General features: G+C 37.0%; 1 protein-coding gene across 5 annotated transcripts in view; it reads right to left on the bottom strand.

Moving 5' to 3' along the window:
• The window catches only part of LOC129747505 (copper-transporting ATPase 1), a 108,905-nt gene that overhangs the window by 58,456 nt on the left and 22,866 nt on the right, over positions 1 to 27,583 (bottom strand). For 3 of the 5 annotated variants that reach the window (XR_008737515.1, XM_055741758.1, XM_055741759.1), the window contains 2 exons: positions 1,545 to 4,746; positions 1,335 to 1,484 (listed from right to left, as the gene is read on the bottom strand). Coding sequence is in view for 4 of the 5 variants with exons in the window: in XM_055741758.1 (XP_055597733.1) it covers positions 1,335 to 1,484; positions 1,545 to 4,746 (3,352 nt within the window). In the remaining variant the exon portion in view is untranslated. Of the gene's footprint in view, positions 1 to 1,334; positions 1,485 to 1,544; positions 4,747 to 5,094; positions 5,319 to 16,279; positions 16,788 to 27,583 lie in introns of those variants that run through there. The other 2 variants (XM_055741761.1, XM_055741760.1) reach the window with 2 other exon arrangements.

The raw sequence follows: 27,583 nt of genomic DNA, 5'->3' as shown, positions 1-27,583 counted from the left end.
TTTTTCAAATTGGCGTTCAGTTCGGTCTGGTCGAATCCAGGCCATATATAGATGAGGTTCTTCGAACCTTCTCTTTGAAAATAAGAGGCAGACCTTGCTTGCTAGAGCTTTTAGTAATTTCATGAAATGTTTTTGCAAAGATTAAATAAATCAATGAATTTGCCGGCTTTGCAAGCAATTTTTTGGAATTTTTTATTTTCATTCTACGGTTATACAGCTTACAGCTTTTAAATAATCAGTTAAAAACGCTTAAATTAAAAAAAAAAGTTGAACCAAAAAATTTTGTATAACATCGAATATCTTTCCTGGGGTACAAGTTCGTTTTGTACTTTGTTCACATGAATTGTACTTTAGGAATCAAGGAATATTTTTCATCCAAAGTTATATTTTTTGGAACTTTCAGTACATCTCTGAATAATTTTGAATGAAAAATTTTGTTTTCCGTTACAAATTTCTATACAAAATTAAAACCCGTTGCGCTAATTTAGGACTGGATGTATCGCTTTCTAAATTGTTATTGCTTTTTCTGGCAGCAAAAGCTACCAAAAAAAAGTTATGGGAGGGGTAGTAATATAATTATTTGAAATTTCCATACAAACCTTGCAGCAAAAAATCTTTCAATTCTTTTTTTTCCTCTACAGTACCCGAAAACATGTGAAAGAGATATAAAGAGAAGGTTTCATCATCAGTAGTCCACAAAAATCAAATTTAAAAAGGTACGAAGTTGAGTGGCGGGAAAAGCCCAAAGAAGCAGATAGGTTATCGACGAAAATGAAAATCCCTGGTCAGCCGCAGTAGACATCTGCTGTCTAGATCGAACGCGACAGGTAGGTACATAATCAAAATGGGAGTTCCGGTGAATACTTTCAAATTTCCTTTGCGTATGGCTAATGACTGATCGAGAATTTACGATACCTTAAGGATAAATATGTAGGTATGTGAGTAAACCCTTGTCGGATACAGACAATCACCTGTTTTTTTTAAATGGATAAAACCAAAATAATATTACTCAAAACCTCTAAGAAACCTAGGTTATAAATGCGAAAAATAACATCCATATTCAGCTATCTATATGCCAATTATGATGCCGATCCGAAGGCTCTCTACTCTGACAATTTGGGCACTAGATCCAAGACGTTACCATCGGAGATGTTTGTGCCATATAAGTGATGGAGATTGTAGTAACTTACATCATGCAGTTGGGTATAGTAGATCCACGTTTCATAAACCATCATGATCTTATGTAGAAATCGTATGAGTTGGTACAGCACGTAATACATGAGAAACTCGAATAATTCTAAAGGTTTCAGATTATTTTCTAAGACCAAACTTACCTCTAAAATAAATCCGAACGGTGTAAAAATGCCAGCTGCAAGCGGAATACCCAACAGATTATACATGCTAGCAAACAGGAAGTTGAGATGTATCTTTCTAACAGTCTTCCGGGATAAATCCAAACACGCAACCACGTCAAGCAAATCATTCTACAAAAGAAAACCGCTTTTAGTATCTATCCTTCTAGTCAGTACTGTGTCTCGATTTACCCTCATTAATACAACATCAGCGGCCTCGGCGGCAACGTCTGTCCCGGAAGCGATCGATATGCCCACATCAGACTGAGCCAACGCCGGACTGTCGTTAACACCATCTCCAACCATCGCAACCCGTACTCCGCTTTCCTGTATCCGTTGAATTTTTGCCACTTTGTGCGAGGGTAGCACTTCTGCAAACACCCTATTAATTCCCACCTGCCGCGCAATGTTCCCTGCCGTGTTTTTGTTATCCCCGGTAAGGAGAATCACATCGATTCCCATTTTCTTAAGCGTAAACACCGCTAAGTGGGCTTCCGGTTTGACCATATCGGACACGGAAACCATACAGATGAGCTGATTGTTGATGGCACATAGGATGGCGGTATTTCCCATCTGTTCTTCTTCGGTCATTTTGATGTTGACCTCCGGTGGAACGACGATGGCGTTCCGATTCATCCACTCCCGGTTTCCGATTAGCACGTTGTATTCGTTGATTGATGCGAATGCTTCGCCACTAACTTCCGCCTCTATTGTTTCGAGCTGCAGGAGTTGCTGAAGTTCGATGGTGTTTTTCTGCGACGGGCTCAACTGCGGGATTAGTTCTTCTACGGCGGCCCCGTTGATGAAGCTAACTGAGCTGGAGTCACTTTTGTAGGAATTTTCGTAGTTCTTTATTTTGTCAGAAGCCAACCCGTCCCGAATGATTCCTTCAACCCCGGAGATGACGCATCGTATTCCACAACCAGGAACGGCCATGAAGTTTGTACATTTGCCGAACACTTCCACTTGGAGAGCATCTTTCACGAATTTAACCACTGCTGATGCAATCGGATGTTCACTGTTCACTTCGGCCGAACCGATTATGCTAAGTACCCGGACCAGAGAACATAACTGGGGTTTCACAAACATACACACCCGCGAAGCCATCGGCATACCATAGGTTATGGTACCGGTTTTATCGAATACGATGGTTTTCACTTTATGGGCATTCTCAAGAGGACCGGCACCTTTCACTAGGATCCCGTGTAAGGCCCCTACCCCCGTCGATACCATTACGGCAGTTGGCGTGGCCAGACCTAGAGCACACGGACAGGCTATCGCCAGTACACTTAGGGCACAGCGGAACGCGTAACTGAAGATGATTTCTTCCCGGTTGAGCCCTTCCTTGGCAGCATCGGACATCGGAATATGGTGGATGTCGATGTACCCGCTGATGGTCCAACCGATCAAAGTGACCACTGAAACGGCGATCACGAATGGTACGAAGTATCCGGCGATCTTATCGGCCAGCTGCTGGATGGGAGCTTTCGAGGTTTGTGCTTCTTCGACTAGTTTAACAATTTGAGCTAGAGTAGTGTTTTCCCCGGTATGAGTAGCCGTCATCAGAAGCAATCCGTTTTGATTGATGGAACCTCCTATGAGGACCGAGTTCTTCTTTTTTGGTACCGGCATAGATTCCCCGGTAATGAGACTTTCGTCACAAGTTGAGTTACCACATAGCACTTTTCCGTCCACTGGGACCTTACTTCCTGGTACTACTTTGAGCACATCGCCTCGTTGTACCAAATCCACTGAGATTACTTTTTCACTGAGGACTTCGTAGTCGTCTCCTAGGGTTACTAACTGGGCGTCGGTTGCTTTGAGCGATAGGAGTTTGGTAAGAGCTTCTGATGTTTTCCCTTTGGCTACATGCTCTAACCACCGACCCAGGGAGATGAAGATGAACAGCATCGGTGGAGTATCGAAGAATGTGAGCGGAGAAGTTTTCATCTCCATCAACATGGCGGCCATTAGCACACCGATGGAGTAAATATAGCTGACGGTGGTTGCCATTGTTATTAAGACGTCCATATTGCTAGCTCCATGTTTCACGGCCCGGTAGGCCTGGATGTAGAAATGCCACCCTCCGAAAAATTGAACCGGGGTGGAAAGGACGAACATGATAAGGTTTTCCATGGAGAGCCCAGGAAGAACGCAACACATCTCTTCATGGCTGTGCGTTTCCATCAGAACCATGAAGTAGATCATAGCGATCATGCATGGTCCTCCGAAGGCTAGCGATATCAAAAATGCGTTCCTCCATTTCCGAATTTCTTCTTTGTGCTCCAGGTAGTTATGTGCCATCCGATTTTTATTCGATAAAACTGTTGCTTCAAAGCCTAGATTTTGGATCGCTTCACAGATCGTCCGTGGGCCAGTCTTTTCGTTGTTGAATGTGAAGCGTCCTCGTTTGAGAGTGAGCGCTACGGAAGCCTTCAATACCCCTGGAAGTTTGAGCGTAGTCTGTTCTATTTTATTTACACAGGATCCACAAGTCATCCCTAGAATCTCGATGTCTACTTCGACTTCCCCCGTACCGGGTTCGTCGATCACCTCTGTCGGGAAGCCGAGCGTTGTGATTGATTTAGCTATGTCCGTTGGACTGGTCAAGCTATCGTCATATTTTACTTCGGCTTTCGCTGCTAGCAGGGCAATAAGAATTGATTCCACGCCGTATATTTTCTTGCAATGTTTCTCGATGGCCGAAACACAACTAGCGCAGGTCATACCCTGTATGTGAAGGAAGCATCGTTTGTAGATGTCCTTCAGTCGGACCTGCTTGTTACCGTTGGATGTCCCGTTCGGAGCAGCGAGGCCCTCGTCGATCAAAATCAACTTCTCCGAACGGGTTTTCCCATTGCTAGGCTGCCTAGCGCTGTCAGTCTTTTGGTCTTCTGATTCTGCTACCTTAGCCTCGAAACCCATATCATCTATCTGTTCTGCTATCTGCTCTGGACTCGTTTCTCTTCGGTCGAACTCCACTATTCCCAGTTTCTTTTCTAACAACACCTTAATCGATACTACTCCCGGTTTGCCCTTTATGTTTCCTTCGATGTTTCTCACGCATGACTGGCAAGTCATTCCTTCGATGTGTATTCGAGTTTCCGACACCTTGTTGCCGTTATCTGTTTCATCGCCATACGGACACTCGAAACCCATATCGTCTATTTCGGCTGCAATCTGCGTTGGATCGGTGATGCTGGGATCATAATCCACATAGCCGGCATTTTCGGCCAATTGGACGTTGATTTTGATGATACCTGGCTTGCTACCGATATGGCCTTCGATGTTTCGTACACAGGACTGGCAGGTCATCCCCAAGATGGGTAACCGCACCGATGCGACCTGTTGCTCCAGCAAACCCGTAGATTCGCCGTAGTCGTCCATGTTTTCTCTGAAAAATGAAAGAAGGAAAAGCGTCAGTTAGTTTTTTTTTACTTATTTCCATTGATTTCACTGAAGCGTAGATAACAAAGGTCCCGGTTACCGGTGAAACATTTGGAACGCGCCTCGAGCTTATCTTCATCAACAGCACGATTGTTGTTCGAACGTATTGAGACTATATAGGTGATAACGCAATATTTGATCTCAAAACGAAGTTCTCTTGTTTAAAGCTTTAGTTAGTTTTAAAAGAATTCTAAGGATATTTTGTGAGCTTAAAAATTGACTTCTAGAAAGCATTCATAGCTTGAATAAGCATTCAATTGGAATGGTTTGGAACCTTCGTTGAAGAAATGCTTACCTTATCAGTTGGACCGTATCATTCACAGTCACGAAATCATCTTTTGAGTCCATTATGTAATCGAATACTTTGCGAGTTGTTTATAAACTAACACACCAAATGGACGACAATTCTATCTTTATTAAACAATATTCCAAATTTGACCTAGATTATCCGTTTCAATGAAAAATAGATTTTTTTCCTTCCACCAACATTTCTAATTGTCACCCGGAATCCCTGAGTGTTGCTTTGAAACTGATTACGACTCGAAAGCTACTTTAAAATGGTCAATCACATACCTTGTAGAGTAGCGACCCGATTGCTGATAACAGCCGAACGAATCAGTCGATTTTGTACGCCCAGTTATTGGCGGGCAGAACAGGGATGTCTTGAATTGCTTGGCTTCTTTCACAGTGGAGATTAAATTTTAGAGCTGTACCTACTGGAGAAGGGATTGGCGGAACAGGTAAATCAACAGACAATTGTCAACGGGCAAAGAATGCACGTATTGCTGATAAGGAGGGACGCAACGTTTATCTTGCGGGTTAAGGGATATTACGATTTGTTGTCTGTTTTATAATTTAACCAAAGTTTGGAAATGAAGGAAGAATTATTCTGACATGGCAAAAAGTAATATAGTTTTAACAGAAAGATTTTCACTATTCAAATAATATAAATTCAATGTTAAAAGATTTACAATAAAGGGGGTATTCTACATTAATTTCAGCCCATTCAGTATCATTTTTATCATTTTTGAGTTATCCATGAAAAAATTTTGCTTTGATTCTAAATCACCTAAAAACCGATTTTGTACAGATTTGGTTCCTAAACTTTTGAAAAAAAAAAATGCCCCTCAAAATGTGTTGACCTGTACAAAGTTTTTGCAAAACCAAACTGTGGATGCGTTTTTTTCAATTAGCCTTTTCTGAACTTTCTGTTTGAATGCAAAAAATGACAACTTTGGAATGTATAATTCTTTTCTATTTAATTCGAACCATAGTCCAAACAGGTTGTAATCTCTAGCATTAGGTTGAGATATTATAATCACTATCTAGCGCTCATTCAAATGACCGATGAACCTCATTTTCTTTTCTATCTTTACCTTATTTCGCCAATAAATAAAAAAAAACATATTTTGGTGTTTTTAACATGTTGAAATGGATGGGGAATAGTAAAATGATGAGTTTTAAACTGCTCTCGCATACAAGTAATGCGTGTTGTAACACAAAAATTCCATGAAGCTTGTATGCAAGACTCATATTTTTGCATTTTTGGTGGTCTAAATCCTATCTGATTGAGATATAATCTTGATAATTTTGATATGCTTGCATGGACTTCTTGTTATAATTTGAGATATTTTAACATCTTACGAGTAGATACTAAATTACATATCATTTGGATAGAAAAAAATTGAACATCAAAATATCTCATCTAGATATAATTTTGTTTCTCTCTTCTGATCGGGATTCCCCATGGGTTCTATCGTGTTACAAAGCCAATATGTGTCACTTTATTGAGTTATTGAACAAATAACATTTGTCATTTTCATATTCACATGCGGTGTAACGCGACCTTAAAGCATGACCAGTTTGAGGAAATTTGTAAACCTGTACCAATTCGATATTGCAGCTTTTTTCAATTTTTTTTCAGTATTACAGTCTTGGGTCTAGTTAAAAACCTTCGAGGAGGAATAGATCATGCCAGTTTTGAAAGTCTTTTTAACACATTTGGTCGCGATTCGACCAGACCGAACTGAACGCCATAAACTTGATTTCGAGAAAATCGAGTTCGAAGTTCACAGCCCTACCAATTGATACCATTTCATCAGATATCTTATTTAATCATTTTACCATCACATTTAGACTCTTACAAAGCCATCGATGTTATACTGGTCGATTTCTGATTACACATCAAGCAGAAAACTGAACTTTAACAGCATTATGTTTGCACCCAGTTCACTCTGGTCGAACAAAAATGTTTAAAAATTTGTCATGCACTATCATTTGACTGGGCAATTTGTTCTAAACGTAGGAGCCTACTTATAGGCGGTTTACAAGCAGCACCCAACGAGTATGGCTGATGCTTGAAAAATGTTTTTTTTCGTTGAGCCAGAGTGAACCGAGCCATACAAATTTCGCACTTTTGAAAAGCGGAATATCTGTGATTTTAACTTACCGGTTGCGTTCTGAACGACAGTAAGCAATAAAATAAAGCATCTTTTATCGTTAAATGTCAAAAATCCTAACATTCCCTTAAGTAAATTGGAAAACAAAATTTAAGGGATTCGGTTCAGTCTGGCTGAACGAGATTTTAATAAATGTTAACAATCCGCAACATGAAGTTTTTAGCTACGGGAACGTTTTTTACCATTTAATTTATTGGATATTAGTTCCTGACAAACCGAAGAACTGTTTCGAAAAGAAAAAAACCAACACACATAAGCTTATTTCGCACAAAATCAGTTTCATGACCAAAACATGCTTTTCATCTTCACCTCAAAGCTGGCTGCATTTTTGCCATTTCCACTGCCTGCAACATTGAAATTTTCTAATAAAATCAGTAAAAAAAGTAAAAATGTTCTGATTTTCATTGGATAGGTAGTTTATCATGTTTCCCATCCGTTGCAATAGATAACTCCATTTTTTTCAAATTGGCGTTCAGTTCGGTCTGGTCGAATTGCGACCATTTATAAAACGGTTATACACTTGCGTTCAAAAAAGAATTAAATCATATAAAATTACGCACCCACTTCCAACTTTGACAAACTGCCATTTCTCTCTTGCTTGATAGTTTTTTCATGAAATTTTCACACAATATCAACTATCCATCTAACGCTCTACAAAATTTGAAGTCTTTACAATGACTGGACAGTGACACCAAAATACAGCTATCCCCATAAAAAGGGAAATTTGGTATTGCTTCACTAAATTTGCTGTATCTTTAACAATTTCGATTGACAAATCTTAGGGCTTGTGATATAGCTCTGTTGGCAAGTCAGTTGTCTCCTGAGCCGATGTCCGCGAGTTCGAGCCCGAGGGTAAACATCGAACACAGTTGTATCGGATAAGTTTTTCAATAACGATCCGTCAACTGCAACGTTGATAAAGATGGTTAAACGACTATAATCGAAACAAAATAAAAAAAAATGACAAATCTTGAAATTTGGTCCAATGATGTAAAAATGTTTGATCTAGTTCTAGGCCAAATTTCGTCAAAATCGATAAACGTGATCAAAAATGGTGCCGGGTAGAAAATGAGGTTCATTATCACCCAGCAGACGTTTTCATTAGTTGTATCTTTGTGTCCAGTCATTGTAAAGACTTCAAAACTTGTAAAGCGTTAAATGGATAGTTGAACTAGATTGTGTGAAAATTTCATGAAAAATTATCAACCAAGAGAGAAATGGCAGCCTGTCAAAGTTTTACCCGATTTCATTTTTTTTTTAACGCAATGTACATATAAGTATGGAAAGGCCGTCAGAAGGTTAATCAGGACAGAATAAAAATCTATTATAGATCTTTTGGAAGGTTAAGAGTTGTTAGAGATAAACCGCTTTATAGATTCTCCCGAAAAAAACAATTCCTTGCTGAAAAAATATCGTGGCTCAATTTTTAATCAGCAATCTAGCTGAAAAAAGGCCTCCAAAATTCACTAATTCACGTGTCTTTAGCCTTTAATCGTCTTGATTTGGAGAAGTTGTTCAGCGAACGTCATTAAACCTCAATTGGTGGAGCGACCGAAACAATAGATACAAAAACAAATGACCAATGTCTGCCCGATGTTTGGCATCCATTTTCCCCTGCCATTTTCTCCTCTGTGTTATTTTTTTTTGTTTCCAATCTGTCTCGAACTCTAGACCTTTGGCTTATTGATCGCATGTCGCAGCACGCTGAACCAACCATGAAGTCTGCTACGTGATGAAAATTTGCCGTTCTCAAGCTACCAAAATGCGTCTACAGAAGAAATTATTTGAACCAGGAATGGCTTTTTTTCATTTTTCAGAACCAAAACATGCAATCCTCCTAGGGAACCATTCTTCCTTTTGTCATGAAGTGAGGAGTGAGTAATTCTGAAAAATGGCTGTCGATAAGAAAAAACAAAAAATATTCCAGGTCGAAACATCCGCCATCATGCATTTGCAGCTTTACCGCAGTTCATTTTAGGCTGTCAAATTTCAAAGGTAGCAGATTGGTTGAACAAAGGCTGAAAAAGTGATACAGAAGTTATTCTTCATCTTCTCCCATCGGTTGCGCTAAAACTTCTTCAAACGCTGAAACAGCGCTTCAGTTTGCTTTTATTCAGTAAGCTATTATGCTTTATCTCAGCTTTCGTTCAGCGAGTTGTCGTTTTTAATCAGCCAAAATGTTTGTTGGGCTAAGACTTCTTTGAACGCTGAAATATCGTTTCAGTTTGTCTTTATTCAGCCAGTAAGCTGAAAAAATAATTACGGAATCCATTTATTATGTAACGCTCCTAGGGGAGAGGGAGTAAGCTCGAGCGTTACGATCTATGACATAGGAGAGGGGGCAGATATGCTGATCGTAACGTAACCGTTTTTTTCTTCTTTCATTTTAACCGCAGCGTTTTTGATAACATACCCGAGCAGACATTGATACCCGAATTGATAGCAAACTGAGATCAAAATAAGGTGTCTACAGCAAACTGATAGCATCTTTTTGCTGTAAAATTTTGAACGAGAGCAAAATTAGGCATAATTAAGGTCTCACATAATTTTATTTGACAGCAAACTGAGACCACATTTAGGTATCAACAGCAAATAATGAGCACAATTTGGTGTAGAAATTTAAATGATAGCAAAACTAGGCATAACTAAGGTATCCATATATTTCATTAATAAAAATCTGAGACCAACATTATAGCATAATTTGCTGTACAACTAACCCAACAGCAAAATTCGGCATAGTTGAGGAACACTTAATTTAAAAAAAAAAAGAAATCAAATATGTGGCCTCATCTGGCAAATAATCTATTTAATTTTTTTCTTCATAGAAAGAAAACATTGATAGCAAAAATAGGCAATGATAAGCTATATTATGTATTTTTCACAGCAAAAATATAATCATTCAATTTCGACCATCGCTCAACGCACAAATTTATGTTGTGTTTGGAATACACAACGTGGTTTGTAGAATGGCAAACAATGAAATTGACTATGCGTTGGAAGGAAAACCTTATTTTATGCTCACAGAAAGTCAATTCTTAAAGTCAGATTCTCTTATGAGAATCTGAGGTAACACCTTAAACTAAAAATTAACTCATTCATTCAAATCCATTCATACGCCCCCCATCCATTCATGTTACAGAATCCATCTCTGCGAACTCCGACACTCATACTAAAAAAACAAACTAACTGGCAACCACAACCCAAACGTCAAACCATGATGAATCTAGATATGGTGGTCTCACTTTGGCAAAAAGTAGGCGAGGGTTGGATGCGGCGGTGGGGGCGAAACGCAGCCGAAATTTGACAGTTGGCTGTTGGCTGAGTTGGCTGGGATGCCAGCCCACATAGTCGAAAACCATACTTTGAATCTTTCGGATCATTCGGTTCAGATTACATTAATATTGACGATTTCTTTTGGGTCCCTACTAAACGTGCCGTTGCTAAAAACGATTTAAAATGGTTTGTAAAAGATACGACTTATCTTTTTAAAAACTAATTGAGAAATTTAGCAACGCGACGAGAAGATAAAACATTATTTCTGGAAGATAGAATAAATGATCAAGAAATAAAAATGATTATTTTTGCAACGCGCCCCAATTTATTCTGCTGTCAACGCACGTGGTCGATTTTTTCTGAAAAAAATTGATCTCCCGGCACAGTTAACGCAAGTTTTACTGTTTCAAGCCGGTCCGGTAGGCAACAGCACAGGTTCCGATGTAACGAAGGTTAGTACCTTTATTGTCCATTATACCATTATACCTATACGTTTTTCTGATTGAAACTTGTTTATTACAGGAGCCGACGGGAAAAATCGGGCGGTTTCTTTGCAAGGCAATGGTGAAAAAAACAGCGGAGGAGTTACCACAGTACCCAAAACGACAGATCTCAGCCAGCGGTAAAGGTTCGATCATGATTTTCAAGGATATTGTGCCGATGCAGCTGGAATGTGAGGTGGCCAATAGCACAAATACTTTACTGATGGATCTTCCTATTTGTTCTGTCTCATCATTATCAACTCAGCAGCTCAACATCAACAACAGTAATCGTTTTAGAAAAGTTTCTTCTGTGTTTTTGATATCATGTAAGTCTTGGATTGTATATGTGTTTTAGGAATTATGTAAGGTATCGGTGAAATAAACGATTTGAAAAGAATTATTCATTTGATGTTTTATCATTTTACCAATACCAGACGATAAGCTGAAGCATCATTCCTTTATGAGAGGGTCATTAACAAAAGATAACACGTATGATCCTAACTGGCTCAATGAATTTGAATAGTTATTGAATCGTAACTCTACTTAACGACCCGTTGGATGTATCGTAAAGTGTGTCCAAACGATTACAAAAACTATTTGTATAATCGTCCATGAATCATCTGACTACTATTAAGGTAATCTTTTCAGTGTCTCGGGAAAAAGATCACAGGAACGCATACCTATCTATGCGGGAGGTGCTCTGATTTTTGTAAAACGCGTAGTTTTGCCAATCATCAATTACTTTTTTCAGTATGGCTGAACGTGCAATTTGGCATGTGAGACCACCATACTAGATTCATCATGCGTCAAACCAAAATCAAAACAAACTCGCGAAAACTCGACGTGCGTTTTCGGATTTTTCTGCTGTTTCGACTGAAAAGCTGGACGTTCCTCGTACGGTGGCCGATAACTCGACCGGTGGACGGATAAACTGGTGTTCGGGGCTGCCGACTACACTGGACCAAGGACCGTCAGCTGTTTGTTTCGTTTCAACTATGGGGTGTAAGTTTGTCTTTTCCCCTCTTTTTTTTTTAGCAATCACTACTGTGTTGCTGCTAGCGGGATTGAATTTGCGACAAGATCCGGATGATGCTGCGTGCGATGATCCGCATCAGCTATACCCGTGCTGAGAACGGTGATCCGGGTTGGTCTGGGTTGAGTTTCCCCCAGCTGAGAACGGTGAACTGGGTTCGAGAAAAATCTGGGCGACGGAACGGGAGAACGACGAAATCAAAAACGGTTCTGGTTTCATGTAGCGGCTTAGTTGTATCGTAGAAGGTAAGTAAATGAAACTATCGGACATTAATTTAGTTTTTCCCATCTCCCAGGTTGCACTTTCGACAGCCGTAAAAGGACCTAAAACTCGTGTTCTTGTGATGAACCATAGGAGCTTCGAAAATCAATAGAGGTGATGGAGGATGACTGGCTCGATCTTCATGGCCTATCTGTTGATTCGACGCCTAAGGGAAAAACTCAATAAAGTTGATGATGGCTGGAGCAAAAAATCATCTGGAAAAATCGTGAGTGTTTTCCTTTTATTATTACTTATCTAGTTTAAAGATTATCTTATTATTCAGAGTAAGGGAACTAGGAAATTAATACTTTTTATAACTATTTAAAAATTTGCTTTTGGTTTTGTGCGGTTGCTTGATTCGCTTTTTACAACTCGCGCTGTTATTTTCCGAGGTTAAAGGATGCCGCTTATAAATTTCCCGTTAGTTTCCGGTACTCTCCACGCGAATAAACATCTTTACCCCTCGTGGTTGTGTTGAGATGTCGTTTTGTACACTATCGGTGTTTTTGAGACTTGGTTCTTCTCGCAATCCTTCGATATTGTTGTTTTCCTTTAGATGTTTTTTTGTTTGTTCGTGAAAATTAGACACAAAGCTGGAATAGATGTATGTATGTATGTAGACAACACATGCATTTTATAAACTTGGTGGTTTTTGCTTAGATAATCTGTTTCTCACGCGTTGTCTGCCCGAAGGCGCATTATTGTTGGCAAATTCTGTTTTTTTATGCCAAAATTTAGGATTTTTATTTATACGTTCAGGCGGTTGGTCGACAAAAGAAATTTTTCTTGTGAATTGACGGTACTAACTTGAATTGAAATTTTTATTGCTAAACTATGACATATATTGCTATCACGCCTGGAAAGTCAAATTTGCTCTTATTTTGCTTGACATAATGTGGTACACAGCAAAAATGAGAGCAAAGATCTTCATTCTTAGCAAAGTGATGCATATTTTTGCTTTTTTCGATACCTCGTTTTTCTTTATATTTGAGAGTATATTGAGGTCAAATTTTGCTTTCATTGGAAATTATTTGATGCTTTATATTGGCATCATTGTGCTTTCCAAGCTCTCGAAAAATGAGGTGTAGTTAGGGTCTCAGTTTTAGCAAATTTTGGTATCACTTTGCTAACCAAGTATTGAAATCTTTGCTCTCATTTTTGCTGTGTACCACCTTATGTCAACCAAAATGAAAGCAAGTTTGGCTCTCAAGGCGTGATAGCAAAATTTGCTATAATTTTGCCATAAAAGTCTGCTCGGGTACTTTTTTGCAGGGAAATGAAAAGCAAAACAACATGATTATAGCTGGTTTGTATTTTTTTTCTCTTATAAAGATCCTGAGAGAGACTTCTTTAAGATCTGTATTCAATATCGATGAAATGACCATTGGAAAACCTAATATTAGACTCCCAAGAATTCAATTCCACTTTACGGATATTAAAAATGGAAAGTTTATTCGATTCCGAAGAATATAACAAAGTGAAATATATTTCGCATAACAAGTGCTCCTTGAGCAAAATAATAAAGTAATCAGCTAACAAGTACAGAGCAATTCGTAATAAGACAACCAAGTATTAATAGAGAGTTACCATTATTGAGTACCAAGAAGTGATTTGGACAAATATTAACTCAGTTTTTGTTGTTGTATGTATTTTGAAAACTCGTTCAAAATATTATATTAAAAAAAATTTAACCTTCGGAAATCAAAATAAAAAAATATGAGAATGGCGGTTATTTATCAGCGTTACGTAATTTTCATAGGAGGATACGTCGCAGAGTGTTACGATTTGTGATATACGGAGGCTGAGGGTAAAAAAGTGTATTTTTGCGTTACGTAATTAATGGATGCTGCCTTAGCTCAGCTTTTGTTGAGCAAATTGCCGTTTATAAGCAGCCAAAATATGTGTTGGGTCTAGCTGCCCCTTAATTCGTCTTATTGTTTTGAAATGCTTTTTTAACAATCGAATAATCTTCTATAGCAAGTGGTGATTATTTTTCCTGGCTGAGGAAAGAGGCTTTTCAGAACAATTATGATTATGAATTAGAAAGAAGGTTCTATTTTATCTTTCTGTAGGTCGATGGTTTTAAGATTTGTAAGATGCTAGCCATCTTATCCTCGAAAAGTGTACGCTCAGTGTTTAGTTGATGGATGTCTTTGAGGATAATATTTTTTTTAAATTCTTCATGTGTGTGTTTGTTAAAAAAATAAATCTTATTCAATCAGGTTTGAATCAACCAACTTCGAATCATTTAAGTTTACATTTGGTTGTAGTTTGACAACCTAAGTAAAATCAATCAAAATTTTTAATCATCAAGACTCGGTCCGAAGAAGAAAAAGAAAATATAATATTGAATTTGACAATAAAGTTTTGTAAAAAAATATTGCAATTACTTTATACCCTCGAATCAAACTGAAGAAAAAGGTTGATAAATTTTGTATTGTATTCTTCAAGAGCATTTTAAGAATGTTCAAAGTACGCTGTTGTTTAAAATAAGTTTATCGATAATAAATAGTTCACGAGTTCCCACACCCGAAATAAATCCAGCGGTATTAGAATCAGTAAAAAAATTGCATTTTTGTTAGCTATTATACCGAAGAAATACTTTATTCTTCAATGCATAGTGTTTTTTCAATCAAGATAAACTGAAATCAAATTATTTCGGCTACCATAAATGGTTTTGAGTGATTTGTTAACAACAGTTGTGCTTAAGATGGGACATACTTTTATTGCTGATTTAATTGGTTAATGTGTAGGAAATGTGAGAAATTATGAATAATTAAAAAATAACAAAAAAATAGAAAGTTTTATAAACAAATCAATTATTTATTTCGGGCTATTGATATTTAACAATTTTCTCCTAAGTGCGTTAATTCCGTAATTCCTACATACTTATATTATTACAAGGTTGCCAGATAGCTCGGTTTTATCCGGGTTTGCGCGGATATTTAATTCAAAATTTGGGAACAGTCCGGCGCGGCCCGTTTGTCCGGATTTAATTAAAAAACAAAACTCGTATATTGCACTGATTTATTCACTTTATTTGGCAAATCAAATAAAAAAAAAACAAATTGTGTTGTAAATTCTTTTTATTTAATCCTCAGAAACGAAATTTTTTGACCAAGTTTTGCCAAAATAAAACGTGGAAGGTTTTTTGGAAGTCTAAAATACAATTTGAAATCTGACAATGAGTTTTGATAATTTTTTTTTTTAATTTTTCTCTTGATTTTTTTTGAGTAAGTTTTGGGTTTTGACAAAATTTGCAAGGATATTAACTGGATTTTTGGTTGCCAACTTGGAATCAATTGCTCGGATTTTGCCATGTTTTTATATAAATTTGTCCGGATTTTTCCGATCCGTGTTAGTGCAAAAAAATTCTGGCAACCTTATATTACTAGGTTTATGAAATTTTGCTACAAATCGACGAAATATGATCTATTTAGGTTGATTTTTTAATTTCTGAAGTATGTTTATAGAAACCATTCTAGCGGAGTAAAACCTCAAATCATAATAAATTTTAACGACTCCAATGACTTGAAGCTTTAGTTTTTAAAACACTGTGATGGAGCCCACAGGATAGTGTTATCTGCTAGGAATAACACTCGATGCGCCTGGTAAAATAAAACGTGTAAACCGAACAGCCTTAATTACTGACTGTCACGTTTGCTGTTAACTTTATCATACATCGAATTGGGCCTCTACAATAATCGAGAGGTTGACTGAATACTTACTGGCTAGTTCCGTAATCGTGTGACCCTGTTTTTGAATTGTCAAATCTTTCATACGCCTGAGAAGAGAAATTAGAAAATATCTCGACAAATGTTTGTTGAATTAACTTTACCTCTATAAAACAACACAAGAAAAGAAATCCAAAAAGTAAATCAAATGCTGCATAACATTAATGATTTTTGTTTCTCTCACTTTGTGCCTCTGTCATTCATGATCAAGTAGCGTTGTACAAGTCATACAGCTTACCCGAATGTGGTCCACATTTTGCAACCTGAATTGGTCTCAACGGAACAGCTACGGTACCTCACCACACAGAGATCTCAATGGCTTGGTTCGGTTCGTTGGCTGCTTGAATAAAAACCCTGCAGTGCCAAGACGCTTAAGACTGTGGTTTTTTTTCGCACAAACTACGACGACCGTGGTAGCTTTCGATTTCCACCATGCCACGGTTTGGCTGAACCACTTTTCGAATACTCGCCAGTGAACACTGTTGTTATTTTTTGTCAGCTGCGAAACACGCACACCAAGCAACAATTCAGAAGAAAAAGCACGCAATTTTAATTAAGGGTTGCCTTAGGGTTGGCTACTGACCCTAGAAGAGTTCAACTACGTCATCATCACATATGAACGTTCCCACAATTGTGCGGTGACAGTGATCTAGTTCGAATGCAAAAAACGATTGCCCAACACTCTCTAGGACGAATTTAGCAGCAAGTGTTTCAAAGCTTCTGGAGGGTGAACGATTGAATAGAAAATTTAAGCTCCAACTTTGCAGCTAGCTCTCGGTATTCGAGGAAACAGGTTTGGCGCTTAAAAGAGACTGCCGGCCCCTGAAGCTTAACCGAATCGACTGGTTTCGTTCATGTGCTTGTTAAAAGCGCGAGACAAGACTGAACATACAGCTTACTGATTCAAGTTGAAAAGTAAACAGTAAAGAGAGAAAAGACGAAACTCATGGAGCAAAACAAACTTGCATTACTCTCCTGCATTGTAGGCATAACAATTAACTGAACTACAATGAGTCTGGCTTTTAGGAAATTGAAATGCACATGAAATTTGTGTTAATGTCCGGTTTTAAATTTTAACATTTCTTAGGGTAATATCTCAGCACATCTAAATTTGAATTACATTTTACACAGACAATAGACAATTTTGTTTCAAACTATGAGATTTGCATTAAACATAGAATGAAATTAGAAAAATCGTTTGAAACACTCAACTGAAAAATGATGATTTTGGAACTTTGAGTCTAAGGGATCCATTTTTTGTTTCATCAGAATTGTAAAGATTACAATCTAAAAATATGGAATTCGGCCCAGTCAAAAATTGAGATTTGAGGTAAAGTTTACAAATATCTAATGGATTTAATCTAATGGATTATAATCTTTACTCCTTTGAATCCAAACACCTCATCTGATAGCAGAGTTATTAGAATAATTTCAACTGGAATATGAATCTGATGTGTGTAACTCGAAGATAACTTTCACAACGCACTTTGCGTTGAATCATTAATTGAAATCGACATAAGAGTTAACGACTTTTCAGCTTTCCATAAAAAAATTTGAGCGGGCTCTTTGTGTACGGTTAACTTTGTAAGGATTGAAATCGAAAAAAAAGCAACACTTTGTTTTGTGAATAGCTTTTGAATGCATGGATGAAAATTGATGAAATTTTCAGTAAAGCTACCTAGTAAAATAATGTATACGTGTACAAAATTTGGTGACAATATGTCAAGTGGTTTTTAAGATAGCGTCCAATACTGAAGATCATTGACACAATTTTTTGGGTAAGATCGAGAAAAATCCAGAAAAGTGCCAAAGTTTACATGGCAAATCGTTTAAAAAGTCCTAGAGGATCCAATAGTGAGCTAAATTTTGAATAAAAGTTAAGATGATTGATTTCATGAAGTTAAGGAATGTGAATTTAAGGTGAATACGAAGATATCAATAGAAGTGGTAAAAAAGATAAATTTTTATGACTTGTTCATCTAGCTGACAAATAAACAGGACTGACTTCAATTCTACAAGGTAGAAATGCTGCCCACCGATAAAATAAACAAAATACGGTGGTCAAATCGTGCGCAAAACAATTAGACTTCTAGTAAGGAAAGATATTTGGAAAACATTCTTAATGGAGAGCAAAACGAACTCTTTTGCTTTCCAACCAGACACTTTTTGTTGAAAAGTCTCGCCTGTGATTCCCGGAGATAAACAAGTAGAAAAAAATAAAAAAAATAATGTTTAGTACTAAAGGAGGCTAACGATCTGTAGAAACTGAACTGTGGAACTTCATAACGACTGACACGATGATGGCTAAAAATACAAAGAAGACTGCCTTCAAATGCGACAGTTTTCTTCAGCACTCCAATAGGTTTCACGAAGTTTATACATACATACTCTGTTTGGATCTGGAATCGTGCCATTACAAAAAAACTGTGGTGGAGTGATAAAAAGTCAAATATGTTGTTTTTTGCCGAAGGAGGACAATCGGCTAGATTTATTATTATTCGACCAAATTCAAAAATACATTTCAAATTATTTTGAAGGGTGGTTCATTACAGATGGGGTACGTGTTATCCAAAAATTAAAGTCGAAAAACTTCTTCATTGGCCGCTAGCTAAACATCCATGTATTCAAAAGTTATTCACAAAACAAAGTGTTGCATTTTTTTCGAATACACTCCTTATAAATTAATCGCATGCGGCCATTGGGTTCGGGCTCTGCCATGTGCGGCCCACGAAACTTTTCTCAAATTGAATTCAATCTATCGACTTTTTCCTGCGATAGATTGTTCATTATCACTAAACCGAAGAAAGTGATATGCCGGTGATTTTATCAACATGCACTTCACTTGATTGCATTTGCATCTGTCTACATAGGTACTACATAGATAAAAATTTCAGAAAACCCTAAAACAAATAAAAACGAAATACTAGAAATATTAAAAAATATCTATAAACGAGATGTAAAATGACAAAAATAACAAATATGTATGTTACAAATTATTACACATGTTATACCTAAACAAAAAAGATCCTAAATGGGTGTATAACATAATAAAAAATAACAAAAATTACTTACAATTATACGAAACTTGATGAAAAATGGCGTTGATAAAAATAACAATGGTTTATTCTAAGTAATATGTGAGAAAAAAGTTTATGAAAAAACCATTTGATTTTGGCACGGTTTGATTTTGGCAACACAAAGTTTTCGAGCGTTTTGTCAAAAACGAAAGGGTCCTGTATTTAAAGCATTTATTGCGTTCTTTTAATGGCATTTGTGCAATAGATATATCTGCCTCGAACATTATAGCGAAGTTTGTTATTATTCAGATTACATTTTATTATCATTTTCTAACTATCACTTTTAAATTCAAAATCCACGAAAGCGGGTCGTAAAAGCAGGTAGATTTTTTTTTTGAAAACCCTGTCAAAAACCTGGCATTTGGTTTCAAAATTTTCAATCTAAAGCCTGGCAATATGCGGACAACTCTGAGTAAAATTAAAGTATTAATCGAACAAAATCTAGAGAAAGATGAGTGAAAATAGAATTAAATTCAAATTTTTCAAAATTTATTCAACTTCAATTAACTGAAAATAATTCTGAAAATTATTTTTTGCATCTTTGCATATAGAACTTTAAAACTACCATAATTTTGTTTTAATTTTTGCCGAAATTTGCGACTAATGTTAATAAGTCTGGGTTTTCATAAAACCTGGGTGTATCGACAGAATAAACCATAATAAAATCATAATAAAGCTTTTAAGTGTTAGTTGGCTTAATCTGTGTTACTTGAGTAGTAAGTATTGACGATTTTCCAGTTTTAACCGGATTAAAACTGGACATACGGCAATGCTTACTAACCAAGTAACACAGACTAAGCCAACTGACACTTGAAAGCTTTATTATGATTTTATAATGGTTTTACTCTGTCGTTACAGTTACAGTTATATTTTATGAAAGTTTGGATTCTTGGTCCAGAATGAGAATTTAGTGAGACAAACTTGAAAACACAGAAACTAAGGTGTCATCGGCAAAGATGCTCATCAAAAATTAACTTTAACAATACAGTATAAGTATTAGGGCGTGTCATTTTTTTTCATGATTTTGACATACACTCTTTTTTAATTGAAAAGATAGCGTTAAATTATCTTCTACAAAATTGCAGTCAATAACTTGTAAGACAACTTTGTCAAATACATCAAATTTATGTGACGTTTAGGAAGCGCGCTATGATATTTCCAACGTTGAAATTTTAAAGCGTGTCTTAAAAATCAGTTTTTCAGCTCTAACTCTATTTAATAAATTTATACGTTAGCTGTGTCTTCTAAGCACTTTTATCAAACCAAAATACTTTTTTTTTTCTCGGACAGCAAATGTCTATCTTGAAGCATTCGTTAGTGATGAACGCTTTTTCTATCAAAAAGATATATTTTTCAAACTGGCATATCTCAGATTGAGGTAAACCAAAAAAATTAACAAAGATAGCTTTGCGTAGTTCGAATATCAATCTATTATTTCTGTAATTATCCCAGATCGTCTTTCTTTTGGACCTTTAAAAATAAACAATCTGCATCTTTGAAAATTTGCCACATTATAGAGGAGACTCTTCTCTATCCAACGCACTATTCAGGAAAAAATCGATCGGGGGGTCTAGATCAATTTTTTTTCTTGGACATCTGCGAACAACATACACTAGTAAAATACACGAGCAAAACAATCAAGTAATCGCTAATAATTTTCCCTAAGAACTTCAAATTTTACATTTTTGAGTCTAAATGTGTTAAAATTCTTTCAAAAATAAGTATTAACCTAAACAATATTGATAAAAATAATTTGGAATCAAAAGTGTTGGTAAATATGTGAAATTTTGGAGAAAATTTGAAAACTAACAATAAAAAGCATCTAGATTTAGTCGTGAAAATAACTGGTAGCACTGTATCAGATTATAAAGCACGGTGATAATGGTTAATTTTTTATGATCATTTCTAACGAAGACAGAATGTTGTTTTAAGTTGAGTGAACAAAGTTACAATTCAATCCTTCTGCAATATATGGTTTCACCCGGGAAAAACCTCCTTTCCAACTCGATTTTTATAAGTTCCAGAAATGGGACGAGGCTCTAGGTGGTAGTAAATAATTTATTTTAAATTAAAAAAATAGAATACTGAGTGTTTCATAAATCGTTCTCTAAGATTGAAAGAAAAAGTACTGGTCCTACAAAGGTAACGTGAGTTTTAAATCCGAAAATCACATTTTGGCAATGTATTATGGAATGATTGAATTTTAACATTCTTCACTCAACTCAAAACTACATTCTGTCTTCGATAGAAATGATCATAGAGAATACACCTTTATAACCGTGCTCTTGTTAATTTGCTACACTGTTGCCAGTAAATTTTAGGCTAACTTTAAATAATTTTTATTGTTAATGTTCAAATTTTCTTCGAAATTTTACATTTTTGCCATAGTCTTTGATTATTTTTTTTTTTTTTTTAGAGTAGGCAATGACACGCACGCTAATCGCACGCGTTTTTCTTTCGGTCCGCGAAAATATTACAAAATTTTAATTTCCAGTACGTAATTAGAAATGGCTTAAAGTTAATTAGAAATGGCTTAAAGTGGAAGTTGGAAGGAAGTGCAGAAGTTTCCACCGTAGTTTCCGTAAATTTAGAGACCCTTGAAAATAACACATATAAATTAATTGTGAAAGCCTCGAACGAATAGCGAGAAATCGGCTATGATGTGTTTTACTTGGCCCTTATGCGGTCTTCACAAATGTATTTTTCCTGCGCCCGGCTTGCTGCGATCGTTTTTTTTCCTGCGATTCACCTGTACCTATCCGAATGATTAGAAGGTTAAATGAATCGAAAGACATCTGTTCCGATTCGTTTCCATTACAACGTGATGCCTACTTCCGCTCTTTTGGAAATGTGGTCCCCGAATAAGAAGGATGAAAGGATTAACACAAAAACATAGGTGAGATCATTCCTTATATTAAATTGCATTAAACATTATATTCATTCACCATTACATACAAGTCTTCTTCTTCTTCTTCTTACATCAACATGGCCAAAACATGTAGGCATCCTGGAAAATGGGAGACTTGCGTCTATCATTTTTCTTTTCAGCGTATTACCTGTTACATATTCCTATGCATTGCAGATAATACTACGGCCAGGCCAACCATGTGATGAAAACCGCGAAAGATACAGAATACAGGGGCGGAATGAAGCGTGGAGATCCCTACCAAACGCTTCATATAATATTTTGAATATGGAAATACCTAAATATGAATTTGTCATTTGGGAAAGTATATATGGAATATTGATACATTAAATGCTGTTAAGGAATTAGGAAATTACGATACCTACCAACATTATACTCACCGCAATAATAATTACAATATAGAATATTAAATTTGGGTATCTGTAGATCAGCTATTTTGCCTTCGTATCTTTCCGTCTACTCTGTGGATAGTATGAGGGGTTAATGATCAGAAAAATTTTAGTAAACGATTGAAACACAAAGCATCTTATTTCCATTGGCTTTGTAACCTGCAATGCAGCCTTTTGAGTTATGTAGCTTGATACAACCTGAGACTTCGTTTGTTTAAATCCGTGAACACCCCTCCATTTAAAATTAGATTAATCCATTCAAACGAAATAGAAAGCGAATTGAATATTTTTGAATAATTGTAAATTTCTACTTAGCTGTGGTTTTCCGTCTTCAAGCGTTTGGTACTCAAACGCATCCATCGTGTACCGCCTACCGCAAAACCTAGGAAGGAATACGTTGCTTGTGTTGCTCGGTCAATCGAAGTAGGCTGTTCGAATTTTCACCGCACCATTCCAGAAGCTGCTCGACTTTTGAACCAGCTTTTTACAACTTTTTCTCCAATAAAAACTGCACCAAGTGAAGTTTCAACAAAACCTGCAGCACAATGCACCCTCTTAACTGACCCAATTAATGTAAGCCGGTGTCCTTTAATGCACAAATATTCGCTATCAAACCCTCCTCCACAGCGTATAGCCTCAGCAAAAAAAAATCAAAATACACAAACATTCTCTCGTGTCAGCCCGCTCATAAAACGTTCGTATTTTTTGTTTTAACTATTTCCTTCTAATTCAATTTTCATTCCGCACCTGCACACATATTAAGCACTTCACTCAAGTAATCAACCCCGAATTTCTCTGCTCTCCCAGATTCTCACTAATCAATCACTGCTCTTGGAAAAAAAAAACAAGGCGGAGCCCGATTTCATTTGAAAACAGCTTGATTTTAACACAAATCACAAATCGACCATCATTAGCAACCAAGACTCCAAGCTACCAACTCCTCGATTTCTTGCAAATTCCACTTTAATTAATTTATTAAATCGAAAAAAATGCAGCGCAGCGAGAAAACAGAAAACGCGTCCGCATCCAATCAAGGCCTACTCGGAACTCCCATTCACCATTACATACAAGTCAATCTTTTACTAGAAAGGTTAAGGTGATAATTTTGATATAGGTAGTAAGACGCATATATCAATATTATCAACCTTAACCAATCAAAGATGTAAAAGATTGAAAGTCTATTCATAATCACATGACCCTTTTGGCCATGTGGCTATGATTCGGCGGGACTTATTGACAAGGAAAGTTATCTCGGAATGTGCAGCTGCCATTCTGAAATGGGTTTCTGGAATTTCAATAGAGCTAACACCACCAGCACCCGCGGTTGAGCAATTTTAATCAAATCGATTAATATCGTCTCTTTTGCATAACATATGTACCTGCCAACTCAGGGGGTCGTTGATTAGATCATACATACATGGATCATACATACATACCCCCTTATTCTGCGCCGCGCGTGAGGTGACGATAGTCGAGTCGAGTCGAAGTCACGTGAGTCTTGTCACCTTATTCTCGAAGCCGATGTGACAGAGCATATGATTTGTGCCTCACGGTGACTACTAGATTAGGATAAGAACTCAAAAAGTTCATTCTAAACGACGTTTCTCACCTAAAGCGACTGCTGGAATCGGGTGACTCGACTATCGTCACCTCACGCGTGGCGCAGAATAAGGGGGATAGTCTTTGATTAATTTTTTCAAAATTGTTTAAGTTATTATTCACTTGTGAAGGAATCTTAACAAATCTTAGCTCAAAAATGTCAAATTCGAAGTTCTTAGGAAAAATTATTAGCGAAAACTTCAAAATTGTGTCCGTGTATTTTGTACGCACATCTTAAAAAAGTTGTTCTATATCCCCGATCGATTTTTTTCCTGAGTTAGATAGGAGAGAGTCTCTTCTTTAATGTTGCCAATTTTCATAGATGTCGATTTTTTTTTCTTGAAATTGTTATAAAAAGACACCGTGAGCTACGTTATTTTATTAAATAGAGTAAAAATCCCAAGTATGTTAATTTTCAATACAAAATAACTCATTAGAATAGGGTTGCCATTCGTCCCGCACAAGCGGGACATGTCCTGGTTTTTTGTTATGTTGTTATTCCGCTGTCCCGCTTTTTCATCAAAATGTCTCGCTTTTTTCATTGAGAACTTCATGGAAAATTATAAAAAAGTAAAATTTATCGAGATAAAAAGGTGAACTCTCGTGAAATCAAAAAGAGAAACTTCTACATCTTCGAGGTGAAACTCACCTCACAGCGAGGTAAACTTTACCTGAATCGAGCTGGAACAAAGGTACATTTCGCCAAGAAGGAAGGGTGAATCCAAAAAAAGGTAGCAAGGTGAAGTTTACCTGAATAGAGCTGGATGAGAAGGTACAATTCACCTAGAAAAAAGGTAAATAAAAATAATCTCCTACCTATTTGCCGGGGCCGTTTATGGCAGTTAAGCAGTTTTTTTTTTATCCAGAAACAATTTTTGCATGGGGTCCGAAATATGTATGAATCGGAACAAAATGGTAAATATAAATAGCTTTATATTTTAGCTAGTGTTGGGTTTCGGACATAGAAGAATAACTCCGTATATAGTTCTCGAAACTATTTAGTTTATTACTTGCGATAGTACCGAACGCATCTAAAAAGCGACCGCACGCAACTTCGGCTAGACAAGAACTGACGAGTCTGTGTTGGCATTGTTGCCAGTTTTCCCACCCTTCAATACACGCTCATTGTAGGTTTATTATTATACATTTAAGTTCTAAGCTCAATACACTACATTCCTCCTTCACTTTATTTTTTTTTAATTTGTTTATTAATTAACACAATGAGTAGTCTTTTAGATATGTTGGTTTTTGATGAGTCCTCGAAGGTCGTTTGTGTTCATCTTCGTTCATCGTCTCTTCTCTGTATTCGTCAAGATTTCCCTGCTCTGCTTTTGCCAACCCTGGATTCGTTTGGGGAACTATTGGTTTAAGATGTGCTACATTCCGGTGGTAGATACGGCCAGTATCCGAAGAACGTAAAGTTGCATCGGTTCCGTTTATTTCAGTAATGACAAATTCTTCAGGTCCAAAAGTTGTTGAAAGTTTATTATCCTTCGCGATTCGTTTTGCAACCACGATATCTCCCTCCTTCAGTGTTGATGGAGTTGCGTGACGACGGTTATTTCTGTACTCGGCTTCTTGTAATTTCTTTGACCAATCACGATCCCGTACCTCCTCTTGATCTAGATCCCGTTGTTCTACGAAAGTTGGAAGTTTGTCACGTAATACCCGCCCAAACATAAGAGCCGATGGAGCGACACCAGTTGTTGAGTGTGGAGTAGAATTGTACATGAGCAGGAAGCTTCTCAAATCCCAAATCCAATCTGTACTATTTGTTTCCTGGCTTATCTTCAAATGCTTGAGAATTGTCCTGTTTGCCCTTTCCACCTCCCCATTGGCTTGGGGCCAGTATGGAGTCGTTTTGTGAAGTCTAATTCCGTATTCCTTACAGTAGTTTGCCATTTCTTCGCTCACAAATTGGGGTCCATTATCGGATCTTATTCTTTCCGGTATACCAAATCGACAGAACGTTTCGTGTAACGCTCGTATAGTAAGTTTTGCTGTAGTTTGTTTCATAACGACTGCTTCTGTAAATCTACTAAAGTAATCTACAAGAACCAGTAGACTGTGGCCTGATGGTAGTGGACCCATAAAATCGATAGCAATATCCGTCCAAGGCTTGTCTGGCATTCTAGACCGTTGCAATGGTTCGGGTGCTCCCAAAGTCGAAACCAACGTGCACTCTTTACAGCTTTTAACTCGATTTTCTACCTCTTTGTCTATTCCTGGCCACCAAACCTTTTGGCGTAACCGTCGTTTCATCGCTGCAATTCCCGGATGAGCCTCATGGGCTAATTCTATTATCTGGGCTCTCAGACTTGTTGGAATTACTAGGCGATTGCTTCTTAACAGAACATCTTCTGTGGAGTAAAGTTCGTTAACATATGGTTTGTATACCTTAGGCATATCGAGATCTGAATGTGCATTTAGGGCTTTTATAATTAATTGGATTTCCTCATCCTTTGCCGTCTCAGAAACAACTTGAGTAAAAGTTATTGCGGTTGGCACTGCGTGTTCAACTATGGCATTGAGAAACCTTTCTGCCTGCCCATCAAATAATTTACCGGATGCTACTGATAGCCTTGATAAAGCATCAGCAATGTTTGATGCTCCTGAAATGTGTTCTACATCAAATGAAAATGCCTGAAGCCGCAGAACCCATCGTTCTATTCGGGCACAAGGTTTAGATCTCGGACTGAATAAAAATTTTAATGCTTTACAGTCAGTTAGAAGGATGAAATTGATTCCTTGTAGATAGAGCTGAAATTTTTCGACGGCCCAAACCAGAGAAAGAGCCTCTCTTTCGGTTTGAAAATATTTCTTCTCTAGGTCTGTTAGTGCTTTGCTGGCGAAAGAAACTGGTCTTAAAGCTCCATTTTCATCTTGCTGAAGCAACACTGCTCCTAAACCAGTTGGACTTGCATCTGTAATTAGTTTAGTTTGATTTTTAGGATTGAAAAATGCCAAATAATCAATTTGACAAAGGGCTTCTTTGATAGTTTCGAAGGCCTCAGTCAATTCTGGAGTCCACTTGAAGGAAATGCCTGATCGAATCAAAAGTCTTAATGGTTCAGTTTTACTAGCTAGGTTTGGTATAAACTTGCCAACATATCCCACTAAGCCCAAGAAACTTCTCAATTCGGCTGCGTTTTGCGGCTCTCTAAAATTTTTGATGGCTTCAACTCGACTTTCAGTTGGTCTGATACCCTTTATCGACAACTCATACCCTAAGAATTCTAATTTATCGGTGTTAAACACACATTTCTGTTTGTTCAACAAGACATCATACTCGTTGAGACGTTGTAACAAGGCAATCAGCCTTTCATCATGTTCCTTCTGAGTAGTTCCAAATACTACAACATCATCCAAATAGACAACGACTCCACTCAATCCTGCTAAAATGGTTTCCATCACCTTTTGAAATGCTTCTGGAGCACAGCATACTCCAAACATAAGACGTTTATATCTATGGAACGAAAAAAAAAATTAAAAATAAAAGTTGATAATAAAACTCTTGTTGAATGAATTGATTTTTTTTAAATTTTTTTTTT

This window comes from Uranotaenia lowii, chromosome 2, assembly GCF_029784155.1.
Source record: "Uranotaenia lowii strain MFRU-FL chromosome 2, ASM2978415v1, whole genome shotgun sequence".
Lineage (NCBI taxonomy): Eukaryota > Metazoa > Arthropoda > Insecta > Diptera > Culicidae > Uranotaenia > Uranotaenia lowii.
Note: the sequence above shows the minus strand (reverse complement) of the source record. Positions and strands in the feature narration are given on the sequence as shown.